This window comes from Camelus ferus, chromosome 4 (assembly GCF_009834535.1).
Source record: "Camelus ferus isolate YT-003-E chromosome 4, BCGSAC_Cfer_1.0, whole genome shotgun sequence".
NCBI lineage: Eukaryota > Metazoa > Chordata > Mammalia > Artiodactyla > Camelidae > Camelus > Camelus ferus.
This window is the reverse complement of record NC_045699.1, coordinates 22,041,685-22,056,470: the sequence shown is the minus strand read 5'-3', so window position 1 is coordinate 22,056,470 and position 14,786 is coordinate 22,041,685. Positions and strand designations below refer to the sequence as shown.

At 40.3% G+C, this 14,786-nt stretch overlaps 1 protein-coding gene across 5 annotated transcripts in view; it reads right to left on the bottom strand.

Moving 5' to 3' along the window:
- The window catches only part of TTC39B (tetratricopeptide repeat domain 39B), a 129,123-nt gene that overhangs the window by 42,404 nt on the left and 71,933 nt on the right, over nt 1–14,786 (bottom strand). For all 5 annotated transcript variants that reach the window (XM_032477679.1, XM_032477680.1, XM_014562360.2 and 2 more), the window contains 5 exons: nt 14,643–14,753; nt 12,107–12,238; nt 10,805–10,881; nt 5,267–5,334; nt 2,222–2,286 (listed from right to left, as the gene is read on the bottom strand). In XM_032477679.1, the coding sequence (XP_032333570.1) occupies nt 2,222–2,286; nt 5,267–5,334; nt 10,805–10,881; nt 12,107–12,238; nt 14,643–14,753 (453 nt within the window). The remainder of the gene's footprint in view (nt 1–2,221; nt 2,287–5,266; nt 5,335–10,804; nt 10,882–12,106; nt 12,239–14,642; nt 14,754–14,786) is intronic.

Genomic DNA, 14,786 nt, shown 5'->3' with positions numbered 1-14,786 from the left:
AAACTGACTGTACTTCAATAAAAATATATTTTAAAAAATAATGAAGATAAATAAGAGTGCTCTCAGAGAACTGTACTATCAATTTAAATTTCATGTATAGGATAAGAAGTATGGTTTCTATATTGGTGAGTTTTGATGATTCAAGGTATTAACATAGTAAAAATGATTATTAAAACAAACAAAAAAAGAAATAATGGAACCAAGACTTCAGATGCTGCCCCCTACTGGAGAGTAAAAGTTGGGACTCAGTCTAGTCAAGTTAAATGCTTCCTAGAACAAAAATCAGCACTCTTCTGGGAAAGATAACAGAAACTAGAGCCTCTACAATGCATCACTATCTAGTGCACAATTTAAAATTATTAACTTGAGAACAGAAAAATATGATACATAGTCAAGAGAAAAAGCAGGCAATAGAAACTAACTCCAAGACAGCCCAGATGTTGATATAATATCCAATATGAAAAAAAATATTTCCTTCTTAAGTGAACAGCACCTCAGTGATCTATTGGACAAAATCAGTCTGACTATCATGTAATTGGAGTCTCAGAAGGAGAAGAGTGAGAAATGGAGCAGAAAAATATATTTGAAGAAATAATAGCTACCCATTTCTCAAAGCCACACTTAAGCACATCAATCAAACTGCTAAGAACCAAAGATAAAAGAGTCTTCAAAGCAGCCAGAAGAAACAACACATTACAGACAGGAAAAATAGTAAAAATAACAGATGACTTATGATCAGAACAATAGAGACCATAACATAGTGGACTGAAAATTTTAAAGGGGTGAAAGAAGACAAAGGAAAAATGGAAACCTTGTAACTCAAGAATTCTATACTGAGCAAAAACAGCCTTCAAAAGTGAAGGCACAAATAATGATGTTCCAGGTAAATGAAACAAAAAACTGTTGAAAGCATGCATTGCAAGAAATTCTAAAAGAAATTCTTCAGTCTGAAATCATAGAGGAATGAATGAAGACCACAAAACATGGTAAACATACGGGTAAATAGTGAAGACTATGACATAAGACTCTTTAAAGCAAAAGTTTAACACCACACTATGGGGTTTGTAACATACATAAGTGTACTATCCCAAGAAAAAGACAACAGATGGTACGTGACACTATACTTTTGCAAAGTTCTGACATTTTATATGCAATGGTACAATATTAACTCTGAGTTGACATGATAAATTAACAAGGCTATTATAATCACTAGAACAAACATTTAAAAAATTAAAGAGGGCTATAGCTAAGAAAACAGTAGAAGGATTACTGGAATATATATGCTCTTAAAGCAAAGGAAGGCAGAAAATAAGGGGGGAAAACCAGTAAGGCAAAGAGAAAAAGGCAAAATGATAGTCACAAGTATAAACATATTAATTGTCACACTGAATAAAAAAACAAGACCCAGTTACACATGCTTACCCAAAAAAAAAAGCAACTTAAATATATAAAGATAGGTTTAAAATAAAAGAATATATACCAAGCAAACACAAATTATAAAATAGCATAAGTAGCTATATTAATATCACACAAAACAGATTTCAAGACAGACTATTATAAGGAGTTAAGTAGGAACATTTCATAAAGATAAAAAGGTTAATTCACTAGGAAGATAAAACAATTAAAAAATATATGAGCCTAATAACAGAGGTTCTAAATATACAAAGCAAACACTGACAGAGTTAGGGAGAAATGGATAACCCCAGAATCAAAGTTGAAGATTTTTAATACTGTAAGTAAATAACTGAACAACCCAATAAAAATCAGTAAGGATATAGAAGATATCCTTAATTGATATCTACGGTCCCCCTTAATTGAACATTTGAGTCATTACAGAAATTCAACTGGGCAGTGCTGTTCTAGAGTCTGGGCCGGAGACATACCTGTCATCTTAAATTTACAAATTGTTTTTAGGAGAGAGAAACTAAGATTATCTAATCAGGAATTATGTAAGTACCCTTCTTTTCAGCTATTTTTCTCTTAAAATCGCATTTAAACTTAAATTCTGTTGTTCTACTGCATTGAATACATACTCACTAAGCCAGAGATCAAATGCACTTTTACCAACACCAGATTAAAAAACCCTAGTCACACTCATTGAGAACCTGGAGTACTAAGTGGTATCTAGTACAAGAATCATTTAAAAGCCACATGAAGGTGGTCCAAAAGGTACAAACCTCGTCGTAAGATTTTTTTAAATAAATCTGAATTTTTAACTTACTTATATATTTGGTAACTTGTTCTAATTTTGAGTCCACCTTTGATGAAGTTGATCATATTTTCATCCTGAAAACAATTAAATAATTAGATCATTTAGCAAAAGAGTCTTCAGCTGTCCCTATGTAGCTGTGGGATTAGAACAAAACACTGTCTTGAGAGCATGATTTTTAAATTAAAACGTTCTTCTTGCTTTACATTTGAACCACTTTTTTGGTCATTCTATCTTCCAAGTTACAGGACAACAAAAAGGAAACATTTTTTAAATCCTTGTATTACTTTAAGGAAGTAATCAGGGAAGTAATCCTCACTAATCAGGGGCCACAGAGGTTAGTCCAAACCTGCTCTAATCAACATCACCAAATGCTCAGCAGTTTTCTTCTGCGTTCAATGGGATTCAAAACGTTTGACTTCAAGGCTATGCTCCGAGGCCTGAGTTTCCTGTCTGTCATACTCCATGTAAATGCGCCATGGTTCTTCTTTCAAAGGTACTTTAGCAGGCAGTCTGTTTAACACTGTGAGTTTAATTCATATACATTTCCAAACCAAAAGTAAGTGATTTGGATTCTAATTATTGTCACTAATATGCAGTTTTGTTTTGGGGGAAAAAAAAATCATTTCTCTTTGCCTGATGGTCCTCAACCCTCAAACTGGGGCAACTGGCCTAAATGAATGACCTTTTCAGAGTCAGCATTCTAGGATCCAAGAGTCTCTTACTAAAGTATATCAAGCAACTGCTTGAAGGATGTTACTGTAATAAACTCGGTGCTAACAGAAACGGTCCCATGCTTTGCATTTCCAAGAATGCTTTTCTAGTCCATCAGTATCAGAAAGATGCTCTGGAATTTATTTCCTGTGCACTTGAGCATCCTTCTGAAGCAAAAGAAAAACTGATTTCAGTTTGTTAATTTCATTAGGTACTTAAAAATTTAATATTTAAATTATTGCAAGAATTAATAAATATAAAATTCACTATTCAACTTAAATGCTTATCTTAAGGACCCTGACGATTACTCAAGTTCCAATACTTAAGCAACACAGGAAAGAATTGCTTAAATGGGATTACAATCTACCTCAAATAAGAATATTCCATTTCATGATTTTCCAAACATTTGCTGAATGCCTGTTTTACACCAGGCACCCGAAGGCAACATCCAGGGAAAGCAACACAACGCACTAAGGGATGGAGGCGTGTACACGGATGGAGACAGGCGCAGGAGGTCGTGACAGCACAAAGTTGGGTGGGGATGTGCCGAGGTCCACAACAGCCTCCTGGAAGCATCAGTGCTTAAAGCCTATACACACATGCACGCGCGCACACACACACACACACAAAATGATTAGGAAGCAACCAGGTGAAGTAAGGCCAGGCAGATATGAAATTTGCAAGCAGGAAAAAAAAAAAACAACAACCACAGGGAAAGGCAAGGAAGCCTTAAAGCTTGCGGTGTGCTTAGCCATCTGTGCTTATGTAATTGAGCACTGCCGCAGAAACCTACTGTAGAGAAGGGAATAACTAAGGCGTGAGAAAGCTACCTGGACCCGTGCCACTCAAGTATGCAACAAACCTGCCAGGAGCATTTGAAGACAGTGGTGAGAGGGGCGTAGGGAATTTGGGGGGCGATACCAGTTTATTTGAAAAAGCCTTCCCCATGTGTGGTATTGTGACACAGAACCACTGCCACAGCCAATGAGGGCTACTAAATGCTGAAGCAGAGCCATGACCAGGTGAGACCGCATCTTGGAGGGGGGCACAGCTGCACAATGCAGAGTGAGCTGGAGGGAAGATCAACCACAGACCGCGGGTCCCTAGGTTGCCGTGCAGGCTAGGGAAGAGCTGACGAGCATCCCCACCAGGACAATTACAGTCAGAATCAGGAGGAAGAGGCAGAGCTGCCAAACCTTCCAAAGGTAACAGCAGCATGACGTGAGCCTGACTGGATATGGAGACATGAGGAAGAAAGAGCCACGGATATCTCCCAGGTGCTGAATTACACGTCCCCAAACATAAAATGAACCTTCAAGTCAATGATTTGACTGCCAAACCCCCATCTGGAAGACACATCAGAAAAAACTGGGGGCCTCCGTGACTAGCATTCTATGTATTGAAGCAGTAAGACTGCCCTTTTCAACCAGCCTTTATAATATGTAGGGTTTTAGGAAACAGGGTCATAGACCAGATTGATTCCATTTTACTTAACCCTCCAACCTAGGAGGTCAACCTCCAGAGACAGAGAAAAGCAACTCTCAGTACAATGTAAAACTCTGAGATTGAGGAAGACTTGCCAGTTTACAGTTGAATTTCGACCCCTTGTAATCTCCACCCCCACTCCTACCCTCACTGTACCCATCACTCATCACTGCTGCCTGCACAGCCATGATGTTAAAATCCGAACGTTTTTTTCTAAAACGTTGGAAGCTACCATGCTGGCGGTACGGGTGGTAACAGTTCCTAGAGGTGAAATTTAAATGTTCCATGAGAAAAGGCTCCAGTGGTTTGTTTAGTCACTTTTTTAAAAGGCTCTTCCAAAGGAAGAAATAAAAGTAAGAAGGGGGAATGAGAAAATAAAGAGGATGGAAACAAATCTGAAGCAGATGTGGAAAGTTTGGTGCTCTCTGCATGCATCACTGAGCTTTGCCGAAGCATCTGGTGCAAGAAGGGAACAGCCAGGGACGATGAAGCCTGCTCTGCCCGGTCACGCCGGTGTGCAGCCGTCCACCGCCAGCAAGCGCCAAGAGGGAGCGTCTCCCCACTCTCACACAGAGACACATCCTGGAATTAGGTGTGGGAGTTGCAAGACAGCTTCGTTAAGAGGCAGTGGTTGCCAACAGACTGAAGTTCGAAACAGACTCTTTTAAGTGCATCTGAGTAGGAAAAAACTCCCTGGGGGTCTTCTTCCAGCCAAAGTTTATCAGAAATAACAAGCATATTTCGTTACAATTCTAAGCTGAAAGAACTGAAGCACTGACAGAATGAGCCAGAGTTTTCCTGTGTAGTGCTTGGCAGGCTTCCCGGGTGATACGGGATATGGAGCCAAACGTTGGTTACCTGCACAAACGTGAGGGCCGCTTTCTGGAGGAGGCACTCGGCATAACAGATTTCGGCATGCATTTCCTCTATTAAAAACAAATAAAAGAATATTAAAGAAAATCCCACATCCACAGGAATTGCTCTGCAATCTTCAATAAAGACTGGTAGATAAATGAGCCCAAGGGAGACACAAAACCCAGGTTGCTTCGGTGCTTCCATTAAAGTGAATGAGGACCTCAGTTCTCAGGCTCTCAGCCTGAGATCTTTCCAGAATGTGTGAGATGGTTCAAGGAAGTCATCTTTGGCTCCATTCAAATCTAACTGCCAAGAGTCAGGCATGTGATGTCAGAGACCCTTACTCAGCTCCTCAGAGGAAGCTAAAATTTAAAAGCACTTTTGGGAAAAAGGGAAACCACTTATTTTTTAACTTAATGGTAACAGGCAAGTTGAACAGTTATAGATTGAAAAACTAACTTCAATCTACTAATTGCAGCTTCTAAAATGTGAAAGCATGATCGTCATGACAATGATTACACACACCGCTAACTTGAGAAGGAAGTAGTAATCCCCTAGGGTTCTATGAAAAAGAACTGGCCCGCACGCCCAGCTCACGGCTCCTCATTCATGGAAGACTTGATGTAGAAAGGGTTAGTTGGCATCAGCACAGCCCTAGGCTCTTTTGATCACTGAGCTATCTAGCACAGGAACGAGGCACTCACAGAACAGCTACGTAAACAGCTATGTACCCCTGGCCACATGGAGTCCCCCAAGACACGTGGCCTATCTTCCTAAACAACCCATTTACACCTGCAGAAATTGGGGAAGGAGGAAACTTTGCATTTTTGGCAAAAACAAAATCAACAGATTCCTGTTTTCCCTGTGGCATGCAAACCGGTGTGTTTTTAAGTAAACGAGCTTGGAGGATTTAGTTATAGAACCTGGAGCTAGCACCTGTCCTTCTCTCTGCTGGTCTCATTCACAAAGCCCAGCTAATGGCATGTCTACTTCATAGCTGAGGACGTCAACGAGGTGCTGCACGTAGAGCTCCCGGTGCAGAGAAAGCACTTGAAAGCTACTTTCACTGAGATGACTGCCCTGAGTCTACGTTGTGCTTTGTGCTAAAAGCTCAGAAAGCAGAACATTTTCATGTGACGCCAAGTCACTGAGAAATAGAGTATTTCTATGTTAATGGGAATGCTGTTGAATCAAACTGGATAAGAACAAGTGCTTTAATTATTTCTCTTACACACACAGGACCCCCCTACCAAAACACACACACACACACACAGAGTAGGACTCACAAACTGGTTCAACTTCCTGCCGTGCTCACATTCCAAACTGATTTACAAAGAAGCAACTATGCAGCTAAGATCTTCCAACAGCACGTGTAACATGGGGCCAACCTCATGACAGACGGAACTCGAGGAGTTACGTTCTGGCAGCACTGACAGCCCTCAGGAACACCTCACCTCAAAGTGTGCTCTGCATTTTCTCAGTGTGCTCGGCGGTGGGGGGAAACCGGGAACTTTTATTTCTACAGAGTCACTTCAGTATCCTCTTCCCCGGCAAATTCGTAACGAAGCGGGAATTGTTCGCAATTACTCACTTTGACAGCCTGCTCTGTCACCCAGATCGCTGGCTGAGGGCACGTGCGGAGCCCCGCGTGGCAAGGCCAGTGGTGCGCCTTTGGCTGCAGACGAGGTGTGTACAGGGAGGAGTGGGCAATGAGCCCTGAAAGGTAAGTCGGGGCTAAATTATGGACAACCTTGAATGTCAGTGTGGGCTTCACTCAGTGGGCAACGGTGAGTCGTTGCAGAGATCTGAGCAGAAGGGCAGATGGACCAGGGTTATGTTAAAGACAGACACACCTAAGAGCAGCACCAAGGATGTAACAAGAAGACAGAGATAAAAGGCAAGAAAGTCTGAACTCTGTATTCCATGTGTAAGGAATCCTCATATTAAACCCCTTTCAAACCTAAGCACTGCATACAAACATCTGTTTTTAAAGGCAGTGTGAAAGCACTTCAGGGCAATGCGCCAGCCATGAGGAAAGAACGGGTGTGTGCCATGTTAAACCCACAAAAAGTTTCAGTAAGTATCCTCACTCCTGCAGACAACCAGCCACTCAAGGATGGAAATGGAAATTATCAAGGGGAAAAACAAACCAGACACTAAACCTCCAATGTTTTGACACGCTCCCTTGAACACAAAGTCTGTTTGGGCTGCAATGACGGCCAAACTCAGTAGGAATAAATGCAGCTTCATTTATAAAAGTCTTATTCCTTCACTCGGGTTGATTTTTATTGGGCAGTCCTTAGCTCTCTAAGTCAGATATTTGGCATTTACGAGTAGGTACCTACCAGAACATCTCTTAATTTTAAATTCCTTAGTTCATTAAAGGAAATGTCTTCATTATGCACTCAAGTGTTAGCCAAGTATGCCTTTAGACATGAAAATCTTAATAAACCTGTAACCAGAATGGGCTAGAAGTCATAAGCTGACTTATTTCCATGGTTTTTTCACTGAGATCTTATTTTTTAAGAGCAGTTTTAGGTTCACAGAAAAATTGAGGGGAAGGTACAGAGAGTTCCCATGTGCTCCTTTCCCTGTAGCCCTTGCATAACCTCTCCCATTACCAACATGCCCCCAAATGGTACACTTGCTACAACTGATGAACCTTCACTGACATCACGATTACCCGAAGTCCATAGTTTAGATTAGGCTTCACCCCTGATGGTGTCCACTGTATGGGTTTGGACAACTGTATACGACATGTATCTATCATCATGGCTTCATATGGAGTACTTTTCCTGCCCTAAAAATTCTCTGTGCCCCAGCTATTTATCCCTCCACCCCACCCCACAGCAACCATTGATCTTTTTAATGTCTTCCTGGTTTTGCATTTTCCATAATCTCATATACAGTATGAAGCCTTTTCAAATTGGTGTCTTTCCCTTAGCAATATGCATTTGAGTTTCCTCCATGTCTTTTCATGGCTTTACAGCTCATTTCTTTTTAGCACTGAATAATCTTCCATTGTCTGGATGTACCACAATTTATTTATCCATTCATCTACTGAAGGAGAAGTTTTGGCAATTCTTAATAAAGCTGCCATCAACATTCATTTGCAGATTTTTGTGTTAACACTAAGCTTTCAGCTCCTAGTTTTGAAAGAAACTGCCATACTACCTTCCAAAGTGGTCTGTACCATTTTGCATCCCCACTAGCCGTGAATGAGAGTCCCTGTTCCTCCACATGCTCGTCTACGTTTGGTGTTGTCGGTGTTCCAGATTCTGGACACTCTAATAGGTGTGCAGTGGTATCTCATTGTTGTTTATTTTTCAGTACTGCCAAACTTGCCATGCCCAAAAACATAATAAAAAGATAAGAACACAATACCTTCTGTTTTCAAGATGTCTAACATAGAAACAATTCAACGTTTCCTCATCCATGTGTGACACACTTTGTGCCCTTTCCTACCCACCTATAGGAGAGGGTGTCGGGTACAGTGGAAGGAACCCTGGCTCAGGGAGGGCAGGTTTGAACCCTGCTCTGCTAGGCAGGGAAACCTGGACCATTTTTCTAATCTCTCTGAACATAAGTCCTTAGTCTATAAAAAAGAGGTTACACAGCTTATACTGGATAATGTTAAGGAAAGCACCAAGAATAGTGTCTTACACACAGAGAGTGCTTTTTAGAAATTGGGCATTATCATTACTATGCTTTTATGTTGTTGTTGTTGTTGTTGTTACTATTGTTATTATTACTTACACCCAAAATACCATGCTACTGTTTCCAAAACTAAGGTTAAAAAAAAAAAAGCCTCAAATGTCACCCTTTATATTGCAAAGAAAAAAGAAGGCAGGGAGCAATGGGCTACTGGAGAGAAGTCACATAGAGGAAAGAAGAAAGGAGAAGATAAATGAGTCAAATTTCTCTGGGGCCCATTTAATTTCCCACTGATCTACTTTACTGGACTTCAAGCCTACTGGGGCCAATTTACATAAATGGCCCTAAAATGAAAAAATATCCTATCTGAAATCAAGGGGAAAAAATAAACTCTTATGGGTTCTTGGAGGTCAGTTTCTGGAGAAAAAGATGCTGGGCTTCAGCTGCCTGGAGGGACCAGTGAAATGCTCTACAATGCCTTTAGGGCCAATGCCATGCCTTTTGGAACCAGTCTCATGATCCCCTCCTGTAATCAACACTGCAGTGATTCCAAGTTCTCCAAGGCCCATAACAAGCTAATAATACTCTTCTAACAAAGCAAACAAAACTTTATGATGAAACACACTTAAAAATGTGTCTGGCACACACCTGACTACTAAGAATGGCTGACAGCAGTATCCAGAATTGCTGTTGCCTTAATCAGCCATGCTTTAACGATTTCCTGTGACCTTTCCCAAAGAACACAGTTGACAACTGACAACACAGGCACAAATTCTCCATAGGTGGCAGAAGCTTTATTCTACAACGGCCACATTTGAAGGGCATTATTTTCTCTTGCACAGGAGTATCTGGATGCTCCTCTCATGTAAACCATTCTGACTAGAGAATAAGACTAATAAAACAGGGTGGATCATGGAACTTCTGCCCTAATCTCTGTGGGAACACCAAGCAAGTGACAGCAAGAGGAGTCATTTCCTCCCAGCCATTGGATCAATATGTCGTAGACATTCACGGATTCCTGAATATTCCTATATGACCACAAACCAAACATCTTCCATACTGTGAAACATCATTATTATTTTAAAGGTATCAAAATTACTTTGACCTTGAGAAAAAATTAATAGCTTGTAGAAAAACAGAAACTCTCGCACATGGATGGTAAGAATATAAAATGATCTAAGTCTTTGGAGGAAAAAATTGGTAACATCTATAAATGTTTTCAGTTTTCAAACACTCGGTCCCAACAACTCCACTTTGAAGAATCTCTCCTATAAAAAATGTGACAATGAATATATTTATGTTCATGTATAACTGAAAAATTGTGTTCTACACTGGAATTTGACAAAACATTGTAAAATGACTATAACTCAATAAAAAAAATTTTAAAAAAAGAATCTCTCTTATGAAATACTTGCAAAAATGCATGAAGACAAGGATTTTAGGACAGCATTATTTGTAATAGTGAAAAAAATAATGTCACTGTCCTTCAACAGAGAAAAAGTAATTTATGGTACCTAACCTATGGAATCCTACATAACTACACAGAATGAAGTACAATTTATATGTGTTGACATGGGAAAAGTCAATGTCAAAAATCACAGTGTAGAACAACATGTATCATGTGAGCCTAGGCTTGCAAAAAATGAAGAATAATCATAAAAATCGTATGTGTACTTTCTGTACATGTTTGTATACGTACAGAGAAAAATCTGCAAGGCTTGAACACCAAGTATTAACAGTGGTTACTTCTGTAGGGTGAGTATGATGGGGAGGAGGGAAAGACATTCCATTTACTTTACATTATACACCTAAGTGTTGAATTTTACAAGCATGATCATGTTTTAACTTTTCAAAGACAGGAAAAAAACTCTTTTAAATGCCTCTTACCTTCAGTCAGCTGTTCCAATGATCCTCTAGAAAGAAGACTGGAGAAAGATTCTACAACTGTGCATTTTTTCCTATATCTGCAGAGAATAAGGAGAAGGGGAGATGGGAAGTAGAAGGAAAAAATAACAATAAATCAGGCCAAGCTCATTTTCATTTGAATCCATCTCAGTCACAATCATACCAAAGAGTCACCAAGGCAGGACTCTAAACCCTGAAGTCTGGGGGTAGAGACCACCCTTTTGAACCCAGCGCACCCAGCTCCCAGCCTTGGGCTGGCATCCGTGGGCATCCAACCATGCTTACTGAACACAAACCTCCACAAAACAGTGACTGCTACCTCAGTCAAGTGCCTCCCCTGATCTCTATGCCTAAAATCAGTATTTCTGTGGTAAGAGTCGCCACGGGTTAAAATGGAGTTAACTTATGGTTACCAAAGAGGAAATGAGGGGAGGGATAAATTAGGAGTTTGGGATTAGCAGAAACAAACTACTACATATGAAATAGGTAAACAACAAGATCCTACTGTATAGCACAAGGAACTACATTCAATACTTGTAATAGCTTATAATGAAAAAGAATATATATATATATCTGAATCACTATGCTGTACACTAGAAACTAACATATATTATAAATCAACTAAGCTTCAGTTAAAAAAAAAAAAGAACAGAGTTGGAGTGCAGTGTTTGGAATCCCTCTTCGTTTGAGGGGCTGGCAACATCACTACATGAGGACGTAATTTCATCCGTGTTAAAATTCACCAATGCTAGTTAATAGTTCTTGCTAGGGGCTGTCTATACACACAAAGATTAAAAGAAAACTGAAACGCCATCTCATTCTCACCACCCAAAACTGTTCAAGTGTGTTCATTTACGAGACAAACAAAAGACTCCCTTCTGAATTCGCAATATCTCCCACATTAAAGAATGCTCCTTGTTTGGCCTGTCTTGGCATGTAGCACCTAAACGCTCCACCCACAGAGACCCCTGAGAAATGCTTGCTGCCAACCCTGCTGAAATCTCCCTCGGCCCATCTCAGTAGCTCAAGTTACTAACGAGAAAAGTAGACAGTATAGATGCCCAGTGTTCAGCCACACCAGCATCACACTATAATCCCTTACTGGAAATGTTTATCTCTAGTACATAAAACCACATGAGGCTGGGAAATCTGATGCTCAAGCCCTTTTCTATAACCATGGCCAACCTCAAACAGAGCTCTCAGTCAGGCAAAGTGCATCCATTTTCTCACACAGACAGCAAAGCTTGCCGGCATATCCCAAGTATTTAACTACTCAGCTCATACTTTTGGCAGGTTTGTAAGGCGTCCTTCATGGCAGAAATGCCATTCTGAATGTCCTGCTGCTCGAAGGTCATGACGGCCTGCAGCACCACGATGGTGCTGTAGCCCAAGGCATGGTACATGCTCTCCTTCGCCCTGGGGAGGACACGGAAAAGTAATACATTTCAATTCAGCCGGAAAGCGTTTAGGTCTCATCTGATACGAACCACATGAAATCCAGTAAATCCACATTGTGACTTTCACAGTGATGACCTTTACTCCTTTACCATGACCACCGAAATAATGTGGACTACAGAAAGCATGCCCTAAAAAACTCAAGCACCAGGGACTTTTCCAATTCAAGCCCACAGGGGCAGCAGGAAACATTCCAGGCTGAAGCGGAATGTGATGTGTGCTTTTCCCTGTTCCACCACAAGGGGGCAGCCTGCCAATTCATTTCCTAGACAGTGTTTCAAAGCAAATCGATTTTTCCCAGTTGAACAAGCAGTGTACTGTCTTTAGCTCTGAAGTAAGTGCTCAAATAAAGGCCGCTGAAAAGCTATTTTGTGGCAGAGAAATTCTGATGTGGTTTTTGAAAGATAAGGCTTGTTTAAAATCAACTCCCCTCTCCCAGCCACAGGCCATGAAGAAGCAGTATTTTTACAGCAAGTTAGGTCAGCCACAAGGACCCAGACAAAAATCCATGGTAGACGTCATACAGAATCTAATCCCATTATGTGGAAATCCTTAATGAAAGTTCTTGATAATTCTAGTTATCAAATTATCAGCGAGAACTGCTTTGATTCTTAAGGATATTAATTAGTCCTAAAAGATGGCCCACCCCAGGCTCTCAGGCTGTGAAAACATAATTTCTTTTCTCAAAACTTCTCAAGCTATGTTAACTAGTTATTTATAAGATTTAAAACATTAATTCAGGGTTTTGTTTTTAATTCCAATATAATACTGCTGCTCCGCAAAACAAACACAAGCCACATTCTTCTCCCCCCTCTGGAGACAGTCTAAACATCCTTTGGTAATCTGCAGTTAGTCCCGAAACAGTGAGGGCACTAGCTAGTCAAAAAAAGAAACAACAACAACAACAAAACCCACAAGGAGTAAGAGCAGCCCAGAATTAACCAGCAAGGGTGGTTTAAACCTCACATTTTAAACCAAAAGCTTCTCCAAGAGGAAAAAAGTATTCAAGTGGGAAAAACGTATATTTAACAGTGAAACAAACATAAAGATCAGAGAATAGAATTCTTGACTAAATACAGGACTAAGGCATTTATTTTCATTCCATACAATGACCAGCGGGGTGTCCTTGGCAAGGAGAAAAAGAAGACTTTGAAAAACAAAGGAAGAGGCAGGCAGATTGAGAGAGGAGAGACAAGGAGAGAAAGGCAGAGAGAGGGGAGGAGAGAAAGGGGAGGTAGACAGAGGGATATAGACTCAGAAGAGGAAGGGAGGGAGAGAGGTCTGAGGGACTGGAAAGGACAGAGGGCTGGAGACAGGCAAGGCAGAGATTGTGAGACAAGTGTCTGAGACAATACCGGGCAATTTCCTTAGACCAGGGGCTTCGCCATCCACTTTATCATCTGTTCCTAACCTCAGAAATGCTAACTGATCGCAGCTCTTCTAAATCTTAGAATTACCGCAGCCTCAGTAGGTAGGTTAATTTCTAAGATTCAAAGTCAATGACCAGAGTCGTGTCATCTGACTGACTACTCAAAGGAATGTGAGTCCCACTCTTGTGCCCAAGTAACCGTCTTGAAAACTATTATATGAGGTCTAAACTGCAACCAAGTAAGTCACTGTGTCTGAAGGCACGATGGAAACTATAGTCGCGTGCACAGGTAGGGACTGTGGCCAAAGTCAGGCCCAGGAAGAAAGCTCAGCATGGATTTTTGCTGCCACATCATCAAAATTAACGGGTGCTATTAATTGAAGTTAAATTGCTGGGGGGAGAGTACAGCTCAGTGGTAGCGTGTCTGCTTAGCATGCACAAGGTCCTGGGTTCAATCCCCACTACCTCCATTAAAAATAAGCGAATAAATAAATGAACCTAATTACCTCCACCCACCCCCCCAAAAAAGAAATTAAATTGCTGAGCTTGTTTATCACATAAATAGGGAGTCCCAATATCTCTATTATCTTAAATTTCTTCCCAGCATCTGAGATGAGTATGTTTTATTCTCCCCATTCCATTTCAAAGGAAAACTATTCCCAGTGATATTTAAGCTCAAGAGGAATATACATAAAAATATTTCACCAAAGAAAGCAAAATAAAGCATTACAAAACTACAGAGATGACATGATTTGAACAAGTATAGAAATTAAGATAGGAGAAAGAATCAGAAATTCTCGACGAATTAAAGTCTGGAAGATAGATTTCTTAACTGGATATTAAAACTAACGAACACTTAGGGGTTTCAACCAAATTAGCTTATAAATATTCAAGTGGAAATGCAGAAAAGTTAACTGACAAGCATGGCATCAAAGACAGAATCGTCAAAAGCATCTGAAAAAATACATTTTATCCCAAAGAAATAAGGTTAATTACCATGGTTGAAGCAATTCTAAGGCATCAGTAAATTTGTTACTTAGAAATAAGTTCAACGCCATTGAGCATTCTTCCAGGCCACTCCTGAGATCCACCTTGGTTGACGGTGACCTAAAGATCAAGAAAAAATACACAGGATTTCTA